The sequence below is a fragment of the Oncorhynchus mykiss genome, chromosome 15 (assembly GCF_013265735.2).
Source record: "Oncorhynchus mykiss isolate Arlee chromosome 15, USDA_OmykA_1.1, whole genome shotgun sequence".
NCBI classification, from domain to species: domain Eukaryota; kingdom Metazoa; phylum Chordata; class Actinopteri; order Salmoniformes; family Salmonidae; genus Oncorhynchus; species Oncorhynchus mykiss.
The window spans coordinates 20,838,898-20,866,284 of NC_048579.1; the positions used below are offsets into that span (position 1 = coordinate 20,838,898).

The 27,387-nt window shown below is 41.4% G+C and overlaps 1 protein-coding gene across 3 annotated transcripts; it reads right to left on the reverse strand.

The window, feature by feature from the left end:
• Positions 1-1,305: 1,305 nt before the first annotated feature.
• Positions 1,306-25,418, reverse strand: LOC110489769 (phosphoenolpyruvate carboxykinase 2 (mitochondrial)). Of its 3 annotated transcripts, XM_036944040.1 has the most exons (11): positions 25,292-25,412; positions 25,031-25,085; positions 11,925-12,137; positions 11,373-11,557; positions 10,676-10,882; positions 8,710-8,897; positions 4,525-4,687; positions 4,014-4,229; positions 3,043-3,180; positions 2,744-2,839; positions 1,306-2,501 (listed from the first exon to the last, which is right to left on the reverse strand). In XM_036944040.1, the coding sequence occupies exons 3-11, from the start codon at positions 11,954-11,956 to the stop codon at positions 2,023-2,025; spliced, it is 1,704 nt and encodes a 567-aa protein (XP_036799935.1). In that variant the 5' UTR covers positions 11,957-12,137; positions 25,031-25,085; positions 25,292-25,412; the 3' UTR covers positions 1,306-2,022. The 3 variants fall into 3 exon arrangements, with proteins under 3 accessions (XP_036799935.1, XP_036799936.1, XP_036799934.1); XM_036944041.1 differs by lacking the exon at positions 25,031-25,085 and having other exon boundaries at positions 25,292-25,418; XM_036944039.1 differs by lacking the exons at positions 25,031-25,085; positions 25,292-25,412 and adding an exon at positions 23,172-23,740.
• Positions 25,419-27,387: the final 1,969 nt, after the last annotated feature.

Here is a 27,387-nt window from a genome sequence, read left to right on the forward strand (position 1 = left end):
CTTGATCTTCTGATCTTGTGTGAAGATAATGTTCTATACACTGATCTTTACAGGAAGCCTACTGATCGTAACAGTTTGTTGAGGGCTGATAGTTGTCACCCACTTCCCTTGAAAAATAGTTTGCCCTACAGCCAATTCTGTCGAGTCAAAAGAATTTGCAAAAAACAATCCGATTTCGACAGAAATATGGCTTAGACGCAAAGAAAATTCAAGGAGAGGGGCTACAAGAATGATCAGATTAATATTGCCATTGAGAAAATTCAAAACAAAACGAGACATGACCTTTTTCAAGGTCAGTCTCGCAAAAAGACGCATTCTTGCGTTCTAACTACCCGCTATTCAAACTGATCTGAATAAATTGAGGGAATTGTTCACAAACATTGGCACATCCTAAAATCCGATGATAGTCTCGGTAATGTGTTTTCGGACCTTCCCTTGGACGTATTCTCGCGGGGCAGAAAACTCAGAGACCAATTGGTACACTCTGATTTACCACCCCAATATATTCCTGAACAACGTCTATTTGAGCCCCTACTGGATGGAAATTACAAATGTAATGGCTGTGCTCAATGCAATGGCATTTATAAATGTAGATCCTTCCAACACCCACAAACAGGGAAATCGAGCCCAATAAAAGGTGTTATTACGTGCTCCACTAAGGCAGTTATTTATCTTATAACTTGTCCTTGTGGTAAAAAAAAATATGTAGGTAAAACAATTAAAAGTACGTATCTCAGAGCATCGTAGCACCATTAGGTGTAAAAACTTTACTTATCCAGTTGCGGCCCACTTCTTGGAGACAGGCCACTCGATTTCGTCTCTGCGTTATATTGGCATTGAACATGTCACCCTCCCTAGGAGAGGGGGTGACCTTGATAATTTATTGTTAAAACGAGAGGCTGCCTGGATCTTTAATTTAAAGACCCTTGCGCCCTTCGGTCTCACTTTGATCTGAAGCCATTCTTGTGATTATTGTGACTTTACCATTGTAATTGTTTGTAAGCTTGTGTAGTCTAAAATGAATCTATGATCGTATGCTATCCATTTGTTGTTTGAATGCTGTTCTTTGTATGACATTTTAATATTTGATTATTAACCAATGATATTAGGCCACTCTTGGCCATGATTACAGACACCTGTGTCTTTTGACACTATATAAACGAGTCATCCCGCAGTGTTTGTGATTATATCCTAATGAAAACAGCTTGGCTGTCGAAACGTTGGTAATTAAACTTTTGCATCTGAGCTCCTAGTGTGTGCGGCTCTCTTTTATTTTCGAGTGTTGATCAAAAGACACAATTGAGGCAGTTTTTGAGGTTGTTTATTAATTGCATTGTAATAAAACATTTAAATGAAATGTCCATTTAATGTATTATTGGTCCAACATTGAACATAACGTAAACATATCATTTTCATGCATTTTTATTGAAGAGTTGCCAAAAAACTGGAATTAATCTTTCACTCAATGAAATTTAGTTAAAATGTTTTGGTGTTCCCTGAGCCAATCAGATGTATTTCCTTCACATGTTCCAAGCCAATGGCCATTCAGTAATCTCAGTGACTAGTGAGAGGCCAGCAGTGCATTTCAAAAGATGTCGTTAATATTCTGCAAAATGTTAAAATGTATATGGATGTTAAACCTTGTTATGATAAGAGATTATTATTTGGGATAATAGCTTGTAAACAAACATCCAATGCCTTTGTACTTCATTGCAAGATGTCAGTAAGGCATTACTACACATTGATTCTACTCAAATATCCATTGACAGTGAGTGGCGACTGAACTGCATTCGTTAGTGATGCAGTCGCATCATATCATTGTATTCTCTTACAATTTAGAACCTTTGCTTTACATCTTCCCACATATACTCAATGCAGTTCCCCCCAAACTGCAATCAGTTTGTCAGCCACTTTTTCTTACCCCCCCCCCACACCCTACCCATCCCCACCATATTGCAACATCAGTGTAGTGTAATGTCCAATAGTCTAAACTTTCTCTCTTCAACTCTGACTCATCTGGGTCTATGCCTCTCCATTCCTGACCCTGTCCTCCAGAGCCTTCAGCTCTCCCTCCACCTGTTGGGGGAGGTCGGCTCCCACCTGCTGGGTAAAGTACGCCCGCAGCTCCTGGGTCTCCTTCTCCCAGAAGGCCTTGGGCAGGTCGAAGAGGGCCCCCATGTCCACCTTGCTGCCCAGGCCCTGCAGGTTGATGGCTCCCTCCTGTGGCACCCAGCCCACCAAGCTCTTCTTTGCTGCCTCGTCCTCCCTCTCGCGGCCGCAACGCTTGAAGATCCACTCCAGCACGCGTGCATTGTCCCCGAAGCCTGGCCAGAGGAAGGAGCCCGACGTGGGGTCCTTACGGAACCAGTTGACATGGAAGATCTTGGGCAGATGGGTGGGGGCCTTGCGGGTCTCCATGCTGAGCCAATGGGCCAGGTAGTCACCGAAGTTGTAGCCGAAGAAGGGGCGCATGGCGAAGGGGTCATGCATGATAACCTTGCCTAGGGATGAAAAAAGTAATTTTCATCAAAAGGTCATTGCTTTATACATTGACACTGCTGGAGAGGAATCAGGGAATACAGTATACCACCCAATCAGGGGATATTAGCCCTAGATATGTTTTTCCTGTTCTATTCTATAATTTTCCATTGTACTCTATAGACAGCTCATATCCACTTAAATGATGTACTAACACATGTAATTCTATGACAAGCTCTTTAATGAGGTTTATGAGGTACTGTACCTTTGTACTCAGCAGCTGCTGTGGCCTCAGACCTCATAGAGGCTCCCACAAACACACCGTGACGCCAGCTAAACGACTCATACACCAGTGGGACACCTGGGAAACAGAGAGGTCAGGGGTCAGGACAAGGCCAACAGTGTGACAGAGTGTCCCACAGCTACACACTGGGAGCAAGAATTTTAGAACATACAATTTCAAAACAGTTATAATACAGAATAACCTATTTTCCAGTTACATTAACCAAACGGTATCAGAAACGGTACCAGAGTTTAGTCATTGGATCATTAAAGGCCACTCACCCTCTGGCCTTCTGCCCCCGAAGATGATGGCATCGATGGGCACTCCCTCGTCACTCTCCCACTGCGGGTCGATAATGGGACACTGGGCCGCCGGGGTACAGAACCTGGAGTTGGGGTGGGCACATGGGGCAGAGTCTCCTGTGGAAGAAGAGAAAGAGGGTGAATACTATTAACAGAATAAAACATTATGACTGTATATAAATTAGTAGTACTGGTACATGAACATTTCTACAACTTTGATTTGATGATAAGCATATAAATAACTTAGAAACATGATTACATTGCTCTTAATGCTACTAGATTCATGGATAAACACGATGTAGTGATTTACAAAGAGTTTACTAATGGTTAACTCTAAGTAGTTTATGAGTAGACATTCTAATGAAGTGTTACTGTGTACTTTCTCTACCCAATGACAATATAAGGACAGTGTCACACCATGTCTCCAGGAGGCACTGTTAACACTACAGTGAGTCAACTCTACCTGCCCACTGTTAACACTACAGTGAGTCAACTCTACCTGTCCACACTACAGTGAGTCAACTCTACCTGTCCACTGTTAACACTACAGTGAGTCAACTCTACCTGTCCACACTACAGTGAGTCAACTCTACCTGTCCACTGTTAACACTACAGTGTGTCAACTATACCTGTCCACACTACAGTGTGTCAACTATACCTGTCCACACTACAGTGTGTCAACTATACCTGTCCACACTACAGTGAGTCAACTCTACCTGTCCACTGTTTAATTTTTATTTGACCTTTGTTTAACTAGGCAAGTCAGTTATGAACAAATTCTTATTTTCAATGACGGACTAGGAACAGTGGGCTAACTGCCCTTTTCAGGGGCAGAACAACAGATTTTCATCTTGTCAGCTCGGGGATTCGATCTTGCAACCTTTTGGTTACTAGTCCAACGCTCCAACCACTAGGCTACCTGATGCCCCACTACAGTGAGTCAACTCTACCTGCTTTCCAGGAGTTGCCATGCCAGTCGGTCAGGGAGACCCCTGCAGCAGGGGGGTCCAGTCCCTCCCACCATACCCCTCCGTCGCTGGTCTCGCCCACGTTGGTGAACACTGTGTTTTTGGCGATGGTCGCCATGGCGTGAGGGTTGGTCTTCAGGGACGTGCCAGGAGCCACGCCGAAAAAGCCGTTCTCTGGGTTGATGGCCCTGAGTTTACCTGAGGAGAAAGTGACAAGGTGAGTCACAGAGATGCATTAAAGGATTTGCTCCTTGAAGAAGTGATGTAGTCAACTTAATAATTTCCCCTCTAAGAAAAGGAGGGGAAAGGACTTGACAAGTGGGAGTTGCTGGTTTTAGTTGAAATGGGTTGTACAATCTGTCTGGCCATGAAATTAATAACATGAGTGTGAATGCTTTTGTATGTTACTGTTTGAGCCTTTACTAGTCTGTCATTGTCTCTACAGAAGCTCGGAGTCTCAGAGTGTGTGTTGAGTGTGCATCCCTCCCCTCACCCTGGCTGTCAAACTTCATCCAGGCGATGTCGTCTCCCACACACTCCACAGTCCAGCCAGGCAGCGCAGGCTTCATCATGGCCAGGTTGGTTTTCCCACAAGCACTTGGAAATGCCGCCGCCACGTAACGCTTCACTCCCCGAGGATTGGTGATGCCCAGGATCTAGTCGGGGAGGAGTGACAGGAAAGAGAGAAAGAGAGAGAGGGAGATATTTTCTGAGAGGGTAGGTGTGGCATTGACTGGGCAGTTTCTCCGGTAATGTAGGAACATCAGAAGGGACTAACTAACTACTCACTGCTACTGCATGAGGCACTGACTGTGTCACATACAGTATGCTCTAGAGGTCAACCGATTAATCGGAATGGCTGATTAATTAGGGCCGATTTCAAGTTTTCATAACAATCGCAAATCGGTATTTTTGGACACTGATTTGGCCGTTTTTTTTTTTTTTACACCTTTATTTAATCTTTATTTAACTACACAGGTCAGTTAAGAACACATTTCTTATTTTCAATGACAGCCTAGGAACGGTGGGTTAACTGCCTCGTTCAGGGGCAGAACGACAGATTTTCACCTTGTCAGCTCGGGGGATTCAATCTTGCAGCCTTACAGTTAACTAGTCCAAAGCTCTAACCACCTGTCTCTCATTGCACTCCACGAGGAGCCTGCCTGTTACGCGAATGCAGTAAGCCAAGGTAAGTTGCTAGCTAGCATTAAACTTGTCTTATAATAAACAATCAATCAATCAATCATAATCACTAGTTAACTACACATGGTTGATGATATTACTAGTTTATCTAGCGTGTCCTGCGTTGCATATAATCGTGCGGTGCGTATCGTTGCTCCAATGTGTACCTAACCATGAACATCAATGCCTTTCTTAAAATCAATACACAGAAGTATATATTTTTAAACCTGCATATTTAGCTAAAATAAATCCAGGTTATAAATCCAGGCAATATTAACCAGGTGAAATTGTGTCACTTCTCTTGCGTTCATTGCACGCAGAGTCAGTGTATATGCAACAGTTTGGGCCGCCTAATTTGCCAGAATTGTACGTAATTATGACATAACATTGAAGGTTGTGCAATGTAACAGGAATATTTAGACTAATGGATGCCACCCCTTAGATAAAATACGGAACGGTTTCAGTATTTCACTGAAAGAATAAACGTCTTGTTTTCGAGATGATAGTTTCCGGATTCGACCATATTAATGACCTAAGGCTCGTATTTCTGTGTGTTATTATGTTATAACTAAGTCTATGATTTGATAGAGCAGTCTGATTGAGCGGTGGTAGGCAGCAGCAGGCTCGTAAGCATTCATTCAAACAGCACTTTCGTGCGTTTTGCCAGCAGCTCTTTGTTGTGCGTCAAGCATTACGCTGTTTATGACTTCAAGCCTATCAACCCGAGATTAGGCTTGTGTAACCGATGTGAAATGGCTAGCTAGTTAGCGGGGTGCGCACTAATAGCGTTTCAAATGTCACTCGCTCTGAGACTTGGAGTGGTTCGAGCCCAGGGAGGAGCGAGGAGAGGGATGGAAGCTATACTGTTACACTGGCAATACTACAGTGCCTTGCGAAAGTATTCGGCCCCCTTGAACTTTGCAACCTTTTGCCACATTTCAGGCTTCAAACATAAAGATATAAAACTTTATTTTTTTGTGAAGAATCAACAACAAGTGGGACACAATCATGAAGTGGAACGACATTTATTGGATATTTCAAACTTTTTTAACAAATCAAAAACTGAAAAATTGGACGTGCAAAATTATTCAGCCCCCTTAAGTTAATACTTTGTAGCGCCACCTTTTGCTGCGATTACAGCTGTAAGTCGCTTGGGGTATGTCTCTATCAGTTTTGCACATTGAGAGACTTACATTTTTTCCCATTCCTCCTTGCAAAACAGCTCGAGCTCAGTGAGGTTGGATGGAGAGCATTTGTGAACAGCAGTTTTCAGTTCTTTCCACAGATTCTCGATTGGATTCAGGTCTGGACTTTGACTTGGCCATTCTAACACCTGGATATGTTTATTTCTGAACCATTCCATTGTAGATTTTGCTTTATGTTTTGGATCATTGTCTTGTTGGAAGACAAATTTCCGTCCCAGTCTTAGGTCTTTTGCAGACTCCATCAGGTTTTCTTCCATAATGGTCCTGTATTTGGCTCCATCCATCTTCCCATCAATTTTAACCATCTTCCCTGTCCCTGCTGAAGAAAAGCAGGCCCAAACCATGATGCTGCCACCATCATGTTTGACAGTGGGGATGGTGTGTTTAGCTGTGTTGCTTTTACGCCAAACATAACGTTTTGCATTGTTGCCAAAAAGTTCAATTTTGGTTTCATCTGACCAGAGCACCTTCTTCCACATGTTTGGTGTGTTTCTCCCAGGTGGCTTGTGGCAAACTTTAAACGACACTTTTTATGGATATCTTTAAGAAATGGCTTTCTTCTTGCCACTCTTCCATAAAGGCCAGATTTGTGCAATATACGACTGATTGTTGTCCTATGGACAGAGTCTCCCACCTCAGCTGTAGATCTCTGCAGTTCATCCAGAGTGATCATGGGCCTCTTGGCTGCATCTCTGATCAGTCTTCTCCTTGTATGAGCTGAAAGTTTAGAGGGACGGCCAGGTCTTGGTAGATTTGCAGTGGTCTGATACTCCTTCCATTTCAATATTATCGCTTGCACAGTGCTCCTTGGGATGTTTAAAGCTTGGGAAATCTTTTTGTATCCAAATCCGGCTTTAAACTTCTTCACAACAGTATCTCGGACCTGCCTGGTGTGTTCCTTGTTCTTCATGATGCTCTCTGCGCTTTTAACGGACCTCTGAGACTATCACAGTGCAGGTGCATTTATACGGAGACTTGATTACACACAGGTGGATTGTATTTATCATCATTAGTCATTTAGGTCAACATTGGATCATTCAGAGATCCTCACTGAACTTCTGGAGAGAGTTTGCTGCACTGAAAGTAATGGGGCTGAATCATTTTGCACACCCAATTTTTCAGTTTTTGATTTGTTAAAAAAGTTTGAAATATCCAATAAATGTCGTTCCACTTCATGATTGTGTCCCACTTGTTGTTGATTCTTCACAAAAAAATAAAGTTTTATATCTTTATGTTTGAAGCCTGAAATGTGGCAAAAGGTCGCAAAGTTCAAGGGGGCCGAATACTTTCGCAAGGCACTGTACTATACAGAGATATGTACCATACAAAGACATGTACTATACAGAGACATGTACTATACAAAGACATGTACCATACAGAGACATGTACTATACAAAGACATGTACTATACAGAGACATGTACTATACAAAGACATACTATACAAAGACATGTACTATACAGAGACATGTACTATACAGAGAAATGTACTATACAGAGACATGTACTATACAGAGACATGTACTATTCAGAGACATGCACTATACAGAGACATGTACCATACAGAGAAAGTTCAAGGGGGCCGAATACTTTCGCAAGGCACTGTAAGGTGCCGATAAGAACATCCAATAGTCAAAGTTTAATGAAATACAAATGGTATAGAGAGAAATAGTCCTATAAATACTATATTAACTACAACCTAAAACTTATTATCTGGGAATATTGAAGACTCATGTTAAAAGGAACCACCAGCTTTCATATGTTCTCATGTTCTGGGCAAGGAACTTAAACATGAGCTTTCTTACATGGCACATATTGCACTTTTACTTTCTTCTCCAACACTTTGTTTTTGCATTATTTAAACCAAATTGAACATCTTTCATTATTTATTTGAGGCTAAATTGATTTTATTGATGTATTATATTAAGTTAAAATAAGTGTTCATTCAGTATTGTTGTAATTGTCATTATTACAAATAAATAAATACAAATTTGGCCGATTAATCAGTATTTTTTTGGTCCTCCAATAATCGGTATCGCCGTTGAAAAATCATAATCGGTCGACCTCTAGTATGCTCAGATCTGAATCTGATAATCCATCTCCTGATATTGCAGGTCAGCACAGAATTCACTCTTTTACTCATTACTATGTTCCCTGTCTTCGAGCCCTGTCTGCTCTTCATGTCTAAGATACAGTATTCCTGTTGGAACCCCTTCAAAAAAGGGAAAGGTGGGCGCACCCCTATCAGGGTCCCCTACCCCTAGGTGCACCCCTATCAGGTCCCCGTTCTCACCAGCATGTGTTCGGCCAGCCAGCCCTCATCCTTGGCGATGCGCGAGGCGATCCGCAGAGCGAAGCACTTCTTGCCCAGCAGAGAGTTGCCTCCGTAGCCGCTGCCGAAAGACAGGATCTGCCTGGTGTCTGGCAGGTGGGAGATCAGCACCTTCTCTGGGCTACACGGCCACGAGTTGACCAGGGGAGCTGGGAGGATCGGAGGAGGAGGTGGGGAGCATGGGAGGAAGACGGTGATGGAGGGGGGGGGGGGGGGGGGGGGGATTTGAAAGCAAGGGATGGAATAGATGGAGAAAGACAAAATGAGGTGAGGCAAATGGTGCTTGAACGGCATACTGCTGAACATGTATAATTATGTAGGATACAGTTAATGTCAGAAGTTTAAATACACCGTAGCCAAATACATTTAAACTCAGTTTTTTCACAATTCCTGACATTTCATCCTAAAAATTCCCTGTCTTATGTCAGTTAGGATCACCACTTTATTTTAAGAATGTGAAATGTCAGAATAATAGTAGAGAGAATTATTTACTTCAGCTTTTATTTCTTTCATCACATTCCCAGTGGCTCAGAAGTTTACATACACTCAATTAGTATTTGGTAGCATTGCCTTTAAATTGTTTAACATGAGTCAAACGTTTCGAGTAGCCTTCCACAAGCTTCCCACAATAAGTTGGGTGAATTTTGTTATGGCCACTCCAATACCTTGACTTTGATGTCCTTAAGCCATTTTGCCACAACTTTGGAAGTATGCTTTGGGTCATTGTCCATTTGAAAGACCCATTTGCGACCAAGCTTTAACTTCCTGACAGATGTCTTGAGATGTTGCTTCAATATATCCACATCATTTTCCTCCCTCATGAGGCCATCTATTTTGTGAAGTGCACCAGTCCCTCCTGCAGCAAAGAACCCCCACAACATGATGCTGCCACCCCCGTGCTTCACGGTTGGGATGGTGTTCTTCGGCTTGCAAGCCTCCCCCTTTTCCTCCAAACACAATGATGGTCATTATGGACAAACAGTTCTATTTTTGTTTCATCAGACCAGAGGACATTTCTCCAAAATGTACGATCTTTGTTCCCATGTGCAGTTGCAAACCGTAGTCTGGCTTTTTTATGGCAGTTTTGGAGCAGTGGCTTCTTCCTTGCTGAGCGGCCTTTCAGGTTATGTCGATATAGGACTCATTTTACTGTGGATACTTTTGTACATGTTTCCTCCAGCATCTTCACAAGGTCCTTTGCTGTTGTTCTGGTAATGATTTGCACTTTTTGCACCAAAGTACGTTCATCTCTAGGAGACAGAACGCGTCTACTTCCTGAGCGGTATGGCGGCTGCGTAGTCCCATGGTGTTTATACTTGCGTACTATTATTTGTACAGATGAACGTGGTACCTTTAGGCGTTTGGAAATTGCTCCCAAGGATGAACCAGACTTGTGGAGGTCTGCAATTTATTTTCTGAGGTCTTGGTTGATTTCTTTTGATTTTCCCATGATGTCAAGCAAAGAGGCACTGAGTTAGAAGGTAGTCCTTGAAATACATCCACAGGTACACCTCCAATTGACTCAAATGATGTCAATAAGCCTATCAGAAGCTTTTAAAGCCATGACATAATTTTCTGGAATTTTCCAAGCTGTTTACAGGCACAGTCAACTTAGTGTATGTCAACTTCTGACCCACTGGAATTGTGGTATTGTGAATTATATATGAAATAATCTGTCTATAAACAATTGTAGGAAAAATGACTTGTGTCATGCACAAAGTAGATGTCCTAAACGACTTGCCAAAACTCTAGTTTGTTAACAAGAAATTTCTGGAGTTGTTGAAAAATAAGTTTTAATGACTCCAACCTAAGTGTATGTAAACTTCCGACTTCAACTGTATGTGATATGCAACAATGTTGTTGTTTTCCAAGTTTATGATATAACTTACAAGATGGCGATAGAGAGAGAGTCTCTGGGCAGTGGTACCTTTCAGTGGGAGAGGTTGCCCAAGGGAGTGCTGGCAGCGCACAAACTCTGCCCCCTGTGACAGCTTGTCCATGACTGGGGTGCCCATGCGTGTCATTATGCCCATGCTGGCCACCACGTAGGGCGAGTCCGTCACCTGCACGCCAAACTTAGACAGCGGAGAGCCCACCGGGCCCATACTGAAAGGGATCACATACATGGTTCGACCTGAGGAAGAATGAGGAAATTAAGTAATTAAAATTTTAATTGAGTGTTAGACATTATTTCCCATTACAGACAAGTCTCAGTTGGCTAGTTGAAAGCCTTGGTGTCTCAATACAATTTGAATGTTTCAGAGAATCATTTAACCCCACACTTTATTCCTAAACTCTACCATTTGATATTTAATGACTCTTGACCCTCTTACCGTCTAAATAGTCTAATTAGTCCAAATTGGACTTCAGTAGTGTAACATTATAACACAAAGTTGATTGTCAACTATAACATTTGCCATTGGCGCCTTAGCTAGTTATTTTAGAAGTTTAGGCCGGTTTTCTGTGATGCAAAAATAGGCATTTAAAAAAGTGACAAACCCAATTTGAATGAAGATTGACAGTCCATTACAGACAACTGATACAGGCAGCTGAAACTATAGAGAGGTTGTGTTAAACCTCTTGTCTGAAAGCCCCAGAGTAAAACGGCGTGTACAGTCCAGTACCTGCCATGCAGCCTGGGAAGCGGTCCTTCCTGGCCTTCTGGAAGTCACCCTCACTCATCCAGCTGCCCAGCTGGCTCTTAGCCCCCCCACCGGGGGTGGGGATGGTGTCCCTCTGGTTCTTGGTGACGATCACCGTCTTACTCTCCACGCGAGCCACATCCTTGGGGTCTGTGCGTGCCAGCCAGCTGCCCAGACAGAAAAGCCATAAACAGACTATTAATTATCTTATAATTCTTTATGGCAATGAGTATAACAGGCTTGGAGTCTGTTGTTGATCTCAAGCCACAGTGGAAAAGGTGACCCAAGAGATTCTTTGATGTGTGACTGAAATTGTTTCAGATTAATATTACAGAGTCAGACAGATAACTTTGTTTGACAGACTTAGTACTCTAAATAACGTACATTCAATTTAAGAATTCTTCACTAACCAGAATATTTTTTATGTATTCTGCTCTACATTAACTTAGATCACTAGTGAACTTAACCTGCTTTGTGACATAAAGACCAACATTCCTACTAAACCTGTGTAGCAGTGATCACAGCAGCACTCACCAGTTCTCATACTTCGGTAGCTTCTTCACCATGCCCTCCTTCTCCAGGCCAGCTAGGATGTGGGCCGACTCTTCTGCACTCCCGGTCACCACATGCACATTGGCAGGCTTGCACTCATCCACCGCCCCCTTCACAAAGTCAGCCACCGCTGGGGGCAGAGAGGGGATCGAGGCCAGGGAGCGGACCCCCACAGATGCCCCCACGCCACCCCGTCTGTACCAAGACACAGGGAGGTAGAAGTGGGTGTGTTACAGAGGTTTACAGGGGAGGAACTGTATTCAAACATACTGTACTATACAGACATGATATTAGGTTGCTGGCTGATAGCAGCTGTAAGAGGAGCAATACTATGATAATTTAGCAACTCGCAGTTATCAAATAAGATGTGCCCCAAATGGATATCAAATTTAAATCTGGTGTTAAAATAGGCAACACAATAGGAGAAACATTTAAATACTGGGTAGCAAGATGCACAATAGTAGCAAGATACACAATCAACCCCTTCAGTATGGTTTCAGGGATGCAATTCTATTGAGAGTAGATTACAGGAAAATGTGTCACTACATTCTTACTATTAGTGCTAGTATTAGAGCAATCCACAGGTAAATAATGCAATGGGGTAATCGACTAATGTAATGTCACTGAGGAGTAGACTTGGGTCCTTCTCCAAACGCATTCTTGGGAATTTTGTTTTACCTAAATCACGGCAAGCACTGTGAATGTGTTACTTCTGAACATATTCTAGAATAACATTTCATTATCAGCTGTATGGTTAGAAACAAATAATACCCATACATGTTCACTATTATTTAATCATCTGCACGAGACAGACATCACTATGACCTAAAACTCAAATGACTTTTAAGAGGACAGGCCATCGACAGACCTGACATATCCCTAACCAGCATGGTTTTCCTGCTCTTCCTTGGACTCCTTAATTATATAACTGAGTAGCAGGAAGTTGCCATTGGGATGCAAACTACAGCCTAGGGCAGTACAACCTGAGACTTCGGCTCAGAGCTCTTTATAATGGTGGAGGCACGTAGGGGGGCTTTCTTTTGTTTGTTAACAGCCCAGTGTTCACAAGCAAGGGCAAAACACAATCAATTACAACATGTGTGAGAGCTCTGGCTAGCTGACTAGAAACACCAGGCACGATGGTTGATGGTTTGACTAAAAAAAAAAATCTGAGGAGGATTCTATGTGTGCTCAGATGCACTCTTCAATTGAAACTTTGCTAAAAATAAAGAAACAAATTACTCTTTATACTGACGTGTCTAGGAACCTCTGGAGCTGGTTTGGCTATCTCTTTGTCTCTAGGAGCTGCCTCATAATTCGACTTGCATTCCAACTCATGGCTAGGTCTATTGACTAATTTGGCTAAGAATTTAAATCACACTATTCTACCTTGGTAGCTAGGTGAAAGACAGGTTCCGGTAAAAGGGCTGACAAAGTCTGTTCCAATTGGCTGCATTGTGGGTGTCATTAAACTTCCTGTGTAAACAACGGCCATTTCTAAAGGAAGGGTTAAAGGCTGCCCAGTGTCCTAGGTGCAAACTGAGAATATAGATTGTTGTTGATGGGAAAATGCCCAATGTCACAGGGAACAAGTATTGTTTAAACACTGTTTAACCATTTATGTGATAGGAAGTCATCTTAGATCTTCTCCAGTTTATGAAGTCTATTATAAGTGATTAATTTCTGCATGCAGTTGACCAGATGTGTGTATTGAGTAACTTCAGACTGGGAGGGAAGGAGAGAGAGACCTTTTGCCCACAAAGTACTGAGCAGGAAAAGAGAGAGCAAGCAAGAACACAAAAAATGAACCATAAGAGGAGAACGGTTAGGCTTTCCACCCTTTCCTCTGTGTAGATTGCCATTCTCAGGAACAGGTCACTGCAAGCAGACTTTACTGAAAATCTATAGAGCACATACTGTTGGAGCTTTTAAAATTGTATTTCACCTTTATTTAACCAGGTAGGCTAGTTGAGAACAAGTTCTCATTTGCAACTGCGACCTGGCCAAGATAAAGCATAGCAATTCGACACATACAACAACACAGAGTTACACATGGAATAAACAAAACATCGTCAATAATACAGTAGAACAAAATAAAACAAAAAGTCTATATACAGTGAGTGCAAATGACGTAAGATAAGGGAGTTAAGGCAATAACTAGGCCATGGTGGTGAAGTAATTACAATATAGCAATTAAACACTGGAATGGTAGATGTGCAGAAGATTAATGTGCAAGTAGAGATACTGGGGTGCAAAGGAGCAAGATAAATAAATAAATACAGTATGGGGTTGAGGTAGGTAGATAGATGGGCTGTTTACAGATGGGCTATGTACAGGTGCAGTGATCTGTGAGCTGCTCTGACAGCTGGTGCTTAAAGTTAGTGAGGGAGATATGAGTCTCCAGCTTCAGAGATTTTTGCAGTTCGTTCCAATCATTGGCAGCAGAGAACTGGAAGGAAAGACGACCAAAGGAGGAATTGGCTTTGGGGGTGACCAGTGAGATATACCTGCTGGAGCGCGTGCTACGAGTGGGTGCTGCTATGGTGACCAGTGAGCTGAGATAAGGCGGGGCTTCACCTAGCAGAGACTTGTAGATAACCTGTAGCCAGTGTGGTTGGCGACGAGTATGAAGCGAGGGCCAACCAACGAGAGCATGCAGGTTGCAATGGTGGGTACTGTATGGGGCTTTGGTGACAAAATGGATGGTACTGGTCCAAAGCTCTAACCACTAGGCTACCCTGCCGCCCCAACGATTGAACCCTGTGGCTCCCCCATAGAGACTGCCAGAGGACCAGACAACAGGCCCTTTGACACACTGAACTCTATCAGAGAAGTAGTTGGTAAACCAGGCGAGGCAATCATTTTAGAAACCAAGGCTGTCGAGTCTGCCAATAAGAATGTGGTGATTGACAGAGTCGAAAGCCTTGGCCAGGTTGATGAATACGGCTGGTTATGATGTCAAAGTTCAAAGTTGTCGTTTAGGACCTTGAGCGTGGCCGAGGTGCACCCATGACCAGCTCTGAAACCAGATTGCATAGCGGAGAAGGTACGGTGGAATTCGAAATGGTCAGTAATCTGTTTGTTAACTTGGCTTTCGAAGACCTTAGAAAGACAGGGTAGGATAGATATACAGTAGGATGACATCTATGAGGGTGCCTGTGTTTACGGATTTGGAGTTGTACCTGATAGGTTCATTGATAATTTGTGTGAGATTGAGGGCATCAATCTTGGATTGTAGGATGGCTGGGGTGTTAAGCATGTCCCAGTTTAGGTCATCTAGTAGCACGACCTCAGAAGATAGATGGGGGGCAATCAATTCACATATGGTATCGAGGGCACAGCTGGAGGCAGAGGGAGGTCTATAGCAAGTGGCAACAGTGAGAGACTTGGTGAATATTTAGAAGTAGAAGCTCGAATTGTTTGGGTACAGACTTGGATAGTAATACAGAACTCTGCAGGCTATCTTTGCAGTAGATTGCAACACCACCCCCTTTGACAGTTCTATCTTGGCGGAAAATGTTATAGTTAGCGATGGAGATTTCAGGGTTTCTGGTGGTTTTCCTAAGCCAGGATTCAGACACGGGTAAGAGATCCAGGTTGGCAGTGTGCTAAAGCAGTGAGTAAAACAAACGTAGGGAGTACTTAGGGAGTACTTAGGGAGTAGGCTTCTAATGTTTCTAATGTTAATGTTCTTTTGTCCTGTCATGTTGAGCCCAATTGTTAGAATCACTTGAGCGTCTGTCTAGAACTTAACTCACGGTAAATAAGAATTAGGGAGCCAAGAGTGAGTGGAGGTTGGTTTCTCTTTTTCTTTTAAACCAGGGATCATCAACTAGATTCAGCCAAGGGGCAATTTTTTTATTGAGCAGATGGTCGGGGGGCTGGAACATAATTACAAATAATTTGTTGACTGCAAATTGACCACAAGAAGCCCAAACAGATATAATACTTATTTTCCACCATAATTTGCAAATAAATTCATAAAAAATCCTACAATGTGATTTTTGTGGGCTATACTCAGCCTTGTCTCAGGATGGTAAGTTGGTGGTTGAAGATATCCCTCTAGTGGTGTGGGGGCTGTGCTTTGGCAAAGTGGGTGGGGTTATATCCTTCCTGTTTGGCCCTGTCCGGGGGTGTCCTCGGATGGGGCCACAGTGTCTCCTGACCCCTCCTGTCTCAGTCTCCAGTATTTATGCTGCAGTAGTTTATGTGTCGGGGGGCTAGGGTCAGTTTGTTATATCTGGAGTACTTCTCCTGTCCTATTCGGTGTCCTGTGTGAATCTAAGTGTGCGTTCTCTAATTCTCTCCTTCTCTCTTTCTTTCTCTCTCTCGGAGGACCTGAGCCCTAGGACCATGCCCCAGGACTACCTGACATGATGACTCCTTGCTGTCCCCAGTCCACCTGGCCGTGCTGCTGCTCCCGTTTCAACTGTTCTGTCTTATTATTATTCGACCATGCTGGTCATTTATGAACATTTGAACATCTTGGCCATGTTCTGTTATAATCTCCACCCGGCACAGACAGAAGAGGACTGGCCACCCCACATATGCTCTCTCTAATTCTCTCTTTCTTTCTCTCTCTCGGAGGACCTGAGCCCTAGGACCATGCCCCAGGACTACCTGACATGATGACTCCTTGCTGTCCCCAGTCCACCTGACCGTGCTGCTGCTCCAGTTTCAATTGTTCTGCCTTATTATTATTCGACCATGCTGGTCATTTATGAACATTTGAACATCTTGGCCATGTTCTGTTATAAATCTCCACCCGGCACAGCCAGAAGAGGACTGGCCACCCCACATAGCCTGGTTCCTCTCTAGGTTTCTTCCTAGGTTTTGGCCTTTCTAGGGAGTTTTTCCTAGCCACCGTGCTTCTACACCTGCATTGCTTGCTGTTTGGGGTTTTAGGCTGGGTTTCTGTACAGCACTTTGAGATATCAGCTGATGTACGAAGGGCTATATAAATAAATTTGATTTGATTTGATTTTCTGGATTTTTTTCTCCTCATTTTGTCTGTCATCGTTGAAGTGTACCTATGATGAAAATTACAGGCCTCTCTCATCTTTTTAAGTGGGAGAACTTTCACAATTGGTGGCTGACTAAATACTTTTTTGCCCACCTGTATACCCACGTTTTCAGTCACAATTTGCTTATACCACATAAAATAACTTGCATGATATTAATAAAAATGAAGCGTGGTTTGTTGAAATGTTGTAAGATAGGCCTAATGCACTTTTATATTTGTATGAAAGGATTAATATTTCCTTTTTGAAAGGCTAACGTTACTTGATGAAGACATGCTGTTATAGCAACTCTGTGCTTTTGTCTTGAAACTAAAATGTAATGAGTGTAGCCTACAGACAAGAAAATAAATCCTTCAACTGTCTGCACACACAGGCTTGTGGATTGTTGCATTATTCAAGAGTGTAATATGGTTTTGTTGCATTATTCAATAGTGTATACGTTTTAGAGGAAAAGCATCTGTCATTGTTCAATAGTTTATGGATCCTGGCTTGTGACCAATGTTCCCTCTAAGATGTGCGCAGCTCCCCCAGGGACTACCTTGCGAAAGACATATCAGCCAGCTCAGAGAAGCACAAGATTGAACTTCACTCAACTTTCTAGAGTTTTCCCCGTTAGTTAACACTATCAACGTTTCCCTTTACCGTGGGAATTGTGATCGAATCAACGCAATATTAGCCACTTTCAATGCAACATACCGAAACAAAATAAAGTATGCAAAACTTAAGATGCAAAACTGACTATGCAAGAGGTTTTGTTGTAGGCAAAACGCATCGTGTAGAATTCTATTGCATTGACAGAAACACTCAGGCCCTACTCTACACAGACCAGTGTGTCATAGCCAATCAGAGCTGCAGATATGCAAACAGACGTTTGCCATAAATGAATTTGTACCATTCACCAGTAGTGTAAAATACTTAAGTACAAATACTTTAAAGCACTACTTAAGTAGTTCTTTGGGGTATCTGTACTTTACTTTACTATTTATATTTTTGTCAACTTTTACTCCACAACATTCCTAAAGAAAATAATGTACTTTACACTCCATACATTTTTCCTGACACACAAAAGTACTTGTTACATTTTGAATGCTTAGCAGAACAGGAAAATGGTCCAATTCACACACTTATCAAGAGAACATCACTGGTCACCCCTATTGCCGTTGATTTGGCAGACTCACTAAACATAAATGCTTTGTTTGTAAATGATGTCTGAGTGTTGGAGAGTGCCCCTGGCTATCTGTACATTTTAAAACAAGAAAACTGTGCTGTCTGGTTTGCTTAATATAAGGAATGTGAAATTATTTGTATTTTTACGTTTGATACTTAAGTATATTTTAGCAAGTACATTTACTTTCGATACTTAAGTATATTTAAAACCAAATACTTTTAGACTTTTACTCAAGTAGTATTTTACTGGGTGACTTTCACTTAAGTCATTTTCTATTAAGGTATCTTAACTTTAACTTAAGTATGATAATTGGATTCTTTTTACACCACTGCCATTCACTTTGAACTGGACTGTGTTTACAGCATGAGCGGTCGTGAGTAGATGAGCTTGTTTTAAGATCAAAGCGAGAGCTACACTGCTGTTCAAATATTTGGGGTCACTTAGAAATGTACTTGTTTTGAAAGAAAAGCACATTTTTTGTCCATTAAAATAACATAAAATTGATCAGAAATCCAGTATAGACATTGTTATTGTTGTAAATGACTATCGTAGCTGGAAACGGCTGATTTTTAATGGAGTATCTACATAGGCGTACAGAGGCCCATTATCAGTAACCATCACACCTGTGTTCCAATGACATGTTGTTTTAGCTAATCCACGTTTATCATTTTAAAAGGCTAATTGATCATTAGAAAACCCTTTTGAAATTATGTTAGCACTCCTGAAATCTGTTGTCCTGATTAAAGAAGCAATAAAACTGGCCTTCTTAAACTTGTTGAGTATCTGGAGCATCAGCATTTGTGGGTTTGATTACAGGCTCAAAATGGCCCGAAACAAAGACATTTCTTCTGAAACTCATCAGTCTATTTTTGTTCTGAGAAATGAAGGCTATTCCATGTGCGAAATTGCCAAGAAACTGAAGATCTCGTACAACGGTGTGTACTACTCCCATTACAGAACAGCGCAAACGGGCTCTAACCAGAATATAAAAAGGGGTGGGAGGCCCTGGTGCACAACTGAGCAAGAGGACAAGTACATTAGAGTGTCTAGTTTGAGAAACAGACACATCACAAGTCCTCAACTGGCAGCTACATTACATTTATTGCATGGAATAGCCTGTCGATATACCATTAAAAATCAGCCATTTCCAGCTACAATAGTAATTTACAACATTGACAATGTCTACACTAGATTTCTGATCAATTTGATGTTATTTTAATGGACCAAACATGTGCTTTTCTTTCAAAAACAAGGACATTTCTAAGTGACCCCAAACTTTTGAACGGTAGTGTACATGTAGCGACTTGTGCACATTTGTACATTTCCTTTGCTAGTTAGTGAGTTATTAGCCCAGTTATAGCTACTTTGTAGTCAGCAATGGCACAAAACATGAGCACAAAACATGTGCATTTCTTGACATCTTTCAAAAGCGAGTCAGGTAAAGAGCCTTTTTTGTCTTAAAGGGGCAGTGTTGTATTTTGAGACAGGCTAAAATAAGCTAAGAAGCCAATAGGCAGAGGGTAGCATAATTTGGCTGATTCTCTGAGAATAATTATGCATTTTATTTTGAAACAATATTTTCAGTCACATCCTTGTCTGAATGACAAAGTGGATAAACAAGTTTTAATGTCAAGCCCTGCATGTATTTTTCAAAATTCTCATGGAATGTAGGCCTACATTGAACACCAAGCATTGGCCGCCTCTGTAGACTGAACGATAGAACAACTATTTCCATGTTAAAATGTTATGTTATGGCATTTTCTCCATATTTTTTTAATGGTAGGCCACTCTGGTAGGCCTACATTATAGAGGTCGACCGATTAATCGGAATGGCCGATTACTTAGGGCAGATTTCAAGTTTTCATAACAATCGGAAATCTGTATTTTTGGACGCCAATTTGGCAGATTTAATATATATATATATTTGTTCAACTTTATTTAACGAGGGAAGTCAGTTAAGAACACATTGTTATTTTGTTATTGGGTTAACAGAACGACAGATTTTTACCTTGTCAGCTCAGGGATTCAGTCTTGCAACCTTACGGTTAACTAGTCCAACGCTCTAACCATCTGCCTCACGAGGAGCCTGCCTGTTACACGAATGCAGTAAGAAGCCAAGGTAAGTTGCTAGCTAGCATTAGACTTATCTTATAAAAAACAATCAATCAATCATAATCACTAGTTATAACTACACATGGTTGATGATATTACTAGTTTATCTAGCGTGTCCTGCATTGCATATAATCGATGCGGTGCGCATTCGCGAAAAAGGACTGTCGTTGCTCCAACGTGTACCTAACCATAAACATGCCTTTCTTAAAATCAATACACAGAAGAATATATTTTTAAACCTGCATATTTAGCTAAAAGAAAGGTTAGCAGGCAATATTAACCAGGTGAAAATGTGTCACTTCTCTTGCGTTCATTGCACGCAGAGTCAGGGTATATGCAAAAATTTTACGTAATTATGACATAACATTGAAGGTTGTGCAATGTAACAGGAATATTTAGACTTAGGGATGCCATCCGTTAGATAAAATACGGAACGGTTCCGTATTTCACTGAAAGAATAAACATTTTGTTTTCGAAATGATAGGTCATTAATATGGTCGAATCCGGAAACTATGGCTCGTATGTCTATGTGCTATTATGTTATAATTAAGTCTAGGATTTGATAGAGCAGTCTGACTGAGCGATGGTAGGCACCAGCAGGCTTGTAAGCATTCATTCAAACAGCACTTTCGTGCGTTTGCCAGCAGCTCTTCGCAATGCTTGAAGCACAGCGCTGTTTATGACTTCAAGCCTATCAACTCCCGAGATTAGGCTGGTGTTACCAATGTGAAATGGCTAGCTAGTTAACGGGGTGCGCGCTAATAGCGTTTCAAACGTCACTCACTCTGAGACTTGGAGTAGTTGTTCTCCTTGCTTTGCATGGGTAACGCTGCTTTGAGGGTGGCTGTTGTCGATGTGTTCCTGGTTCGAGCCAGGAAAAAATAAGTGTTCATTCAGTATTGTTGTATTTGTCATTATTACAAATACATTTTAAAAAATTGGCTGATTAATCGGTATTGGCTTTTTATGGTCCTCCAATAATCGGTATCGGCGTTGAAAAAATCATAATCGGTCGACCTCTACTATATTATGATCAAATAGCCACAGTAGCCTACTTGAACACTGTTAAAAATTACTTAAAACGGGTACAGCCTCAGTGTTCACAGTAAATGTGCACCGAAAGTTGCACATAATTCTCACAACGTTCAAGTTTGCCCTCAGCAGACCTGAAATCTGCTCAGTGACCCCAAAAAAATTAGGGAACATTGTTTGTGAGTACTGTGATATTTACGGTCAATTTGAGCAGTGGACCAAAAATGTTGCTTTGCCAGCGAAAACTAAAGGTAAGGCAAGGATGTAATGTGAATTGAAAAGTAGAATTATCTTTAGCCACCACGCTCCTCAGACTCTCCTTTAGATCTCGTAGTGGGAATAGGACCTAGTCAGGGAAAAATGCGAGGACAAAGATAGCCATGAAAATGGATCATTTCTCAACCACTGTGGCCCTCACTTTGGGTTCCAGCTGGGCTTTGCTTAGTCTCATTTCCGCAAGGACAATGCAACACACCTCCAAAAATGTAGACCAATCACTGTGCACCACACACAGTCACACCCACACTCCCCCCAAATTGAATGTAAATAGCTTGGTCCATAGTGCATTTTCAGGAACTGAGCAGAAATGCACATATCACATGCAACCTACATACAGAAAAAAAATAATTCATAACACATAGACATGCATTGAGGCATTGAAACTTCTATGTCAATTAGGCGGCTACACAAATCCTGACAATCTCAAATTCACTATGATGCTGTTTCAACACACACATATACACACACACACACACACACACACACACCAATAACAAATGCATAGTAGACACACAAACATAGAACTCTCTCAAGTTTGTAAGACTGACAGTGTCATGCAGTTCACTCTGAAAAGTAAGGTAAGATGCACTCAAGACTGCTCACATACTTGTTCTTCTCCGTGTGACATCACCCAACAGCCTTGAGAAAGAGTGGTGAAGAAAAAGTGGAATGACAGAGATTCAAAGCAATAGGATCTTGAAATTCTGTCCGTCATTTTCTATCTCGGAGGCGAACAGATTTTGAAATCTGGTCAGTCAGGTTTGTGCACCTCCAAGTCGGTCAGACACAAACCAAGACACACAAAGTTGTGTGTGCTGTGCTATATGTCTGTGGCATTTTCTATTACGATCTTTCTTTGTAGTTCAGTGACATTGGGGTGATTCCATGTCATTTCAGCAAGCCATTACACCCACCATCTCAGATTGTTTTGAAATCATTTCTGCAGTTAGAAACAGATAAGATTAGCATTCCTGAACCATTATTTTGTTGAAATATAATTTTATTTATGAGAAATAATTAACTAATTGATAGCACTCAAATTGTACCTTTGAATGTATAGAACTCATTGGCTAGCTTGGACTTATTCTTTCCTCTGATAATTTTAAAACAAGACTGTCAATTTAACAGCAATTGACAATCAAGTTGGAGATGATGAATGGCTAATTGCAGTGCCTTGCATAGTCTTCAATATGACTTTCCATTTAACAATGAGGATATTTAATCCTAACTTTATGGACATGTCATTTCTAGTTTATGTGTCCTTTAACATTTGGTTACAATGCATCTCTGATATTCCCTGAGTTTTCCATCATAAATGTATACCCTATCATCATAAGGATGTTTGCATAGGATTGCTGCCAACAGCCATATCATGAGCGAAATTGCGATAACTGGTAAAAGTATCCTATCCACTATAGTGATATTACTAATTCATGACAACTCATTTTATACCATCATCACCATTCCATGATTTGCCTAATGCAGTTAAAATATTTTAAATGTAGCAAGGCTGGGAACAGTTCAAGTAGACAACGAATACACTATGTACAGCATACTGTACCATGGTTAGTCAATAAGGAAATAATATGCTTAAAATGGAATATGCTGAATACTCACCTTCTGATAACTCCAAGCAAAAGACACGACATCTTGTAAAATATAAAATGAAATAGATATCTTCACAAAAAGAGGAGAGGCGTGTGCGCTTTAGGACCAACCACAACTCATATCGGATTGGCCTATGAAGAAGAACTCTAATGTTGAGGTAACCTGGTGTAGGCTCATGAGAGAACCTTGTACTTTGCAACACGTGTAACTTATCGGAGAGGCATACGCCTTGATCCAGGTTCTGCGCTTCGTTCTCCAAACCGCAACTTCAATGCAAACAAATAGCCAACCGATTGCATATATACACCAAGCTAAATGTATATTTCTTTCGTCAAGTAATCCAGCAGTAGTCTTGGCTATTGATAACGCTGTCCGTTCAGCAAAGGTTAGGCTATTAAACAGGACTGTCTGAAAACAAATAAAAGGTCTGAGAGGAGGTGTCTCGCATGTTAAACTTGTTTGTTTTCTATAACACTGCAAAGAGAATAAACAAAGTAGAGCACTTCATACAACTATCATATCCTGTCCCTGCTCCTACTGAACATATCCACTGTTTACTGCCCATGCAACAAAAACGCCTCTACCGGCTGATGCAAGTTCTGACGTTTCTGTATCAGCCAAGACAGAACAGCCACCGTGGTGACTGGCACGTACGGCATATGGATGGAGAATCAAATGTTTAGGAAGAAAGTTGTTGAAGAGTCAACTGAATAAATGCAAAGTCGTTGAAAAAGTAGTACAGCGGAAGGATGTCTCATAATGACAACAGGCTATTGAAATTCTCTTGACCCAGATGGTCTAGATCCAAAAGTGTTATTTATAATGGGCATAAAATAGTAGGCCTACCTACGTTATTACACCCGCGACATTTCCAGTGCTTAGGTTTAGCAGGATCCTGTCGGAAATGGATCATATCCACCTCTCTGTTTTGGCCTGTTTCGTGTCCTGCTGAAAAGAGAAGACTCTCAGTCTAATCTGTCAATTTTAGGCTACCAAACCAGTTGATCAACTTCCAAATATTGTTTTACAAAGTAAAACAAAAGAGAGAGAGAGAGTAAGAGGCGTGTGGCACAGAACGGAGCACATATGTCATCACCAGGGAGTGAGCTGTGCATCATTGGGTGAGTCAGTGAAACTAGAAAGCATTTTTAGGATTATAATTTCCTCCTCATATTGTAGCATATAATATGTCTCCACACACCTAGGCTATTGATGGATTCAAGACCAGTTCGTTTTCATTGAGCTCAGATTCTCAGTTCTCAGTCCGTATCAAAATAGACTGTCATTTACGATCATGCAGTATTATGGTGCTTTCAAGACAACTGGTCGGAAAGTCGGAGCTCTAGAAAGAGCCCAGCCAGAGTTCCCCACTTGGAATTCCGAGTTGGATGACCATTCAAAATCAATTTTCCCAGTCGGAGCTCGTTGTTTTCCAGTTGTCTTGAACACAGTAAAATCAGAAGTTGGAGATTTCACAGCTCGGAGTTCCCAGTTGTTTTGCCAGTTTTGCCAGCATTAAAACAAGATTATGCCGAAGTCTCCAGTCACGTAGAATTGCATGAAATGCAATTTATAAACGCATGAAAAGGCCAATGCGTTTATAAAAGGCCAAACATTTCCCGGACCCTAGGTCACAGAAAAGGTTTCCACTACGCAAATGTGATGATATACATGCAATGCTTTAGTATAATGTTTCCGGTACCTCAGAGCTCCCAATGTCACTTCCCTCTCACGCTCACTTTTTGTTTACAAATGAAGCACTGCATAGGATAAATAGGCCTAACAAATTACCTAGGCTATGCCATCATGATTGACACCTGAGTTATGGACAGATAACGGCATAACCAATATTTTTTGTTATTGTTAACCTTTAATTTCAGCAGGGGGTCATGTGGAGGCCACGGTCTCTTTCGCAGATGAGCCCTGCATGAACACATCAATAAACAACAATTACACTATACATGAAAAACAAACAAAACACGAAAATCAAAACACAATCATATGAAACAAACATATTAATCAGTAAAAAGGCCCTCTAACATCCACCGGAATTACCCTAGAGGCACCAACTTTAAGGACTTTAGGAGATCGTTCCCCATGAGGCGCAAAAAAACATCAAGCAGATTTACCTAACTCGTGGAGATTGAAGGGATCTCCAGGGTAAGCGATGCCTGAGTCCGGGTCTGGTTATTTATACATCTGAAGGTTAACAATGAGGTACTGTAAGTGTATGCAAGAGAGCTTTATTAACCCAGGGCGTTATAGACAAAAAGAGCGCAGTGCATCGATCTACAAGATTTCAATGAGGGCCAGCCTACTTTCTGTTACAAAATGCAATGATGTGTACTGAGCCTATTGCCCATAATAAAAAGCAATGCGCTATGATAAACTGTGTCCAGTGGGTCCCAAATTACATTCAGATGTCGGACGATTTCCCCTTGAGTGGATAGTTAGAAGACCGGAACATACACTACCGTTCAAAATTCTGGGGTCACTTAGAAATGTCCTTGTTTTTGAAAGAAAATCATTTTTTTTGTCCATTAAAATAACATCAAATTGATCAGAAATACAGTGTAGACATTGTTAATGTTGTAAATTACTATTGTAGCTGGAACAGCAGCTTTTTTAGGGAATATCTACATGGGCACCTTGTGTTAGTTTATCATTTTAAAAGGCTAATTGATCATTAGAAAACCCTTTTGCCATTCTGAGCACTGTTGGAGGGATTGTACGTTCCTTGTGTAACTTGGGCAGTTGTTGTCACGTTCTGACCTCTATTTCTGTTGTTTTGTATTTATTTAGTATGGTCAGGGCGTGAGTTGGGTGGGCAGTCTATGTTTGTTTTTCTATGTTTTGGGGCATTTCTATGTTTTCGGCCTAGTATGGTTCTCAATCAGAGGCAGGTGTTATTAGTTGTCTCTGATTGAGAATCATACTTAGGTAGCCTGGGTTTCACTGTGTGTTTGTGGGTGATTGTTCCTGTCACTGTGTTTGGTGTCACAGGATAGGACTGTTTTGCGTTTTCACATTTCTTGTTTTTGTTAGTTTGTTCATGTGTAGTGATTTATTAAAACATGAATAACCACCACGCTGCGCTTTGGTCCGCTTCTCTTCCTCCTACAGACGAACGCCCTTACAGTTGTTGTTGCCATCCTGTACCTGTCCCGCAGGTGTGATGTTCGGATGTACAGATCCTGTGCAGGCGTTGTTACACGTGGTCTGCCACTGCGAGGATGATCAGCTGTCTGTCCTGTCTCCCTGAAGCGCTGTCTTAGGCGTCTCACAGTACGGATATTGCAATTTATTACCCTGGCCACATCTGCAGTCCTCATGCCTCCTTGCAGCATGCCTAAGGCACGTTCACACAAATAAGCAGGGACCCTAGGGATCTTTCTTTTGGTGTTTTTCAGTCAGTAGAAAGGCCTCTTTAGTGTCCTAAGTTTTCATAACTGTGGCCTTAATTGCCTACCGTCTGTAAGCTGTTAGTGTCTTAACAACCTTTCCACAGGTGCATGTTCATTAATTGTTTATGGTTCATTGAACAAGCATGAGAAACAGTGTTTAAACCCTTTACAATGAAAATCTGTGAAGTTATTTTGATTTTTACGAATTCTTTGAAAGACAGGGTTTTGAAAAAGGGACGTTTCTTTTTTTTTCTGAGTTTAGTATTTGACATAACAGAATGTCAAACTTTGATTAACCTTTATTTAACTAGGCAAGTCAGTTAAGAACAAATTCTTATTTTCAATGACAGCCTAGGAAGAGTGGGTTAACTGCCTTGTTCAGGGGAAGAACGACAGCTTTTCACCTTGTCAGCTCAGGGATTTGACCAACGCTCTAACCACTAGGCTACCTACCGCCCCAAATTGGAATAAGATGTCACATGTGCCCCTATTTATGCATGGGAATACCTGAGAAAATCACTTTGAGCTGTGTTCCAGGTGATTTTAGTCTTTTATGTCCAACAATCCAACAATGAAAACTATTTGAAATAGTTTTTTAACTAAATTATTTCAAACCCTATTTTTATTCTTAATTTCTTAACTCATCTGCATGCTTTTTGAAAGATAGCTTTTCATCAATCCAGATCAGTGGAGGCTGGTGGGAGGAACTATAGGGGGATGGGCTCATTGCAATGGCTGGAATGGAATTCATGGAATGGATTCAAACATGTGGTTTGCATATGTTTGATGCGTTTGATAATGTTCCATTTATTCCATTCCAG

Coding starts and splice junctions, on each gene's coding strand:
- LOC110489769 (XM_036944039.1), bottom strand. CDS start 23,203: ATGTCGTGTCTTTTGCTTGGAGTTATCAGAAG. Junction 10,883..11,372: donor CTTCCCAGGCTGCATGGCAG/GTACTGGACTGT, acceptor ATTCTTCCTCAG/GTCGAACCATGTATGTGATC. Junction 4,688..8,709: donor GGCTGGCCGAACACATGCTG/GTGAGAACGGGG, acceptor CTCCCCGACTAG/ATCCTGGGCATCACCAATCC.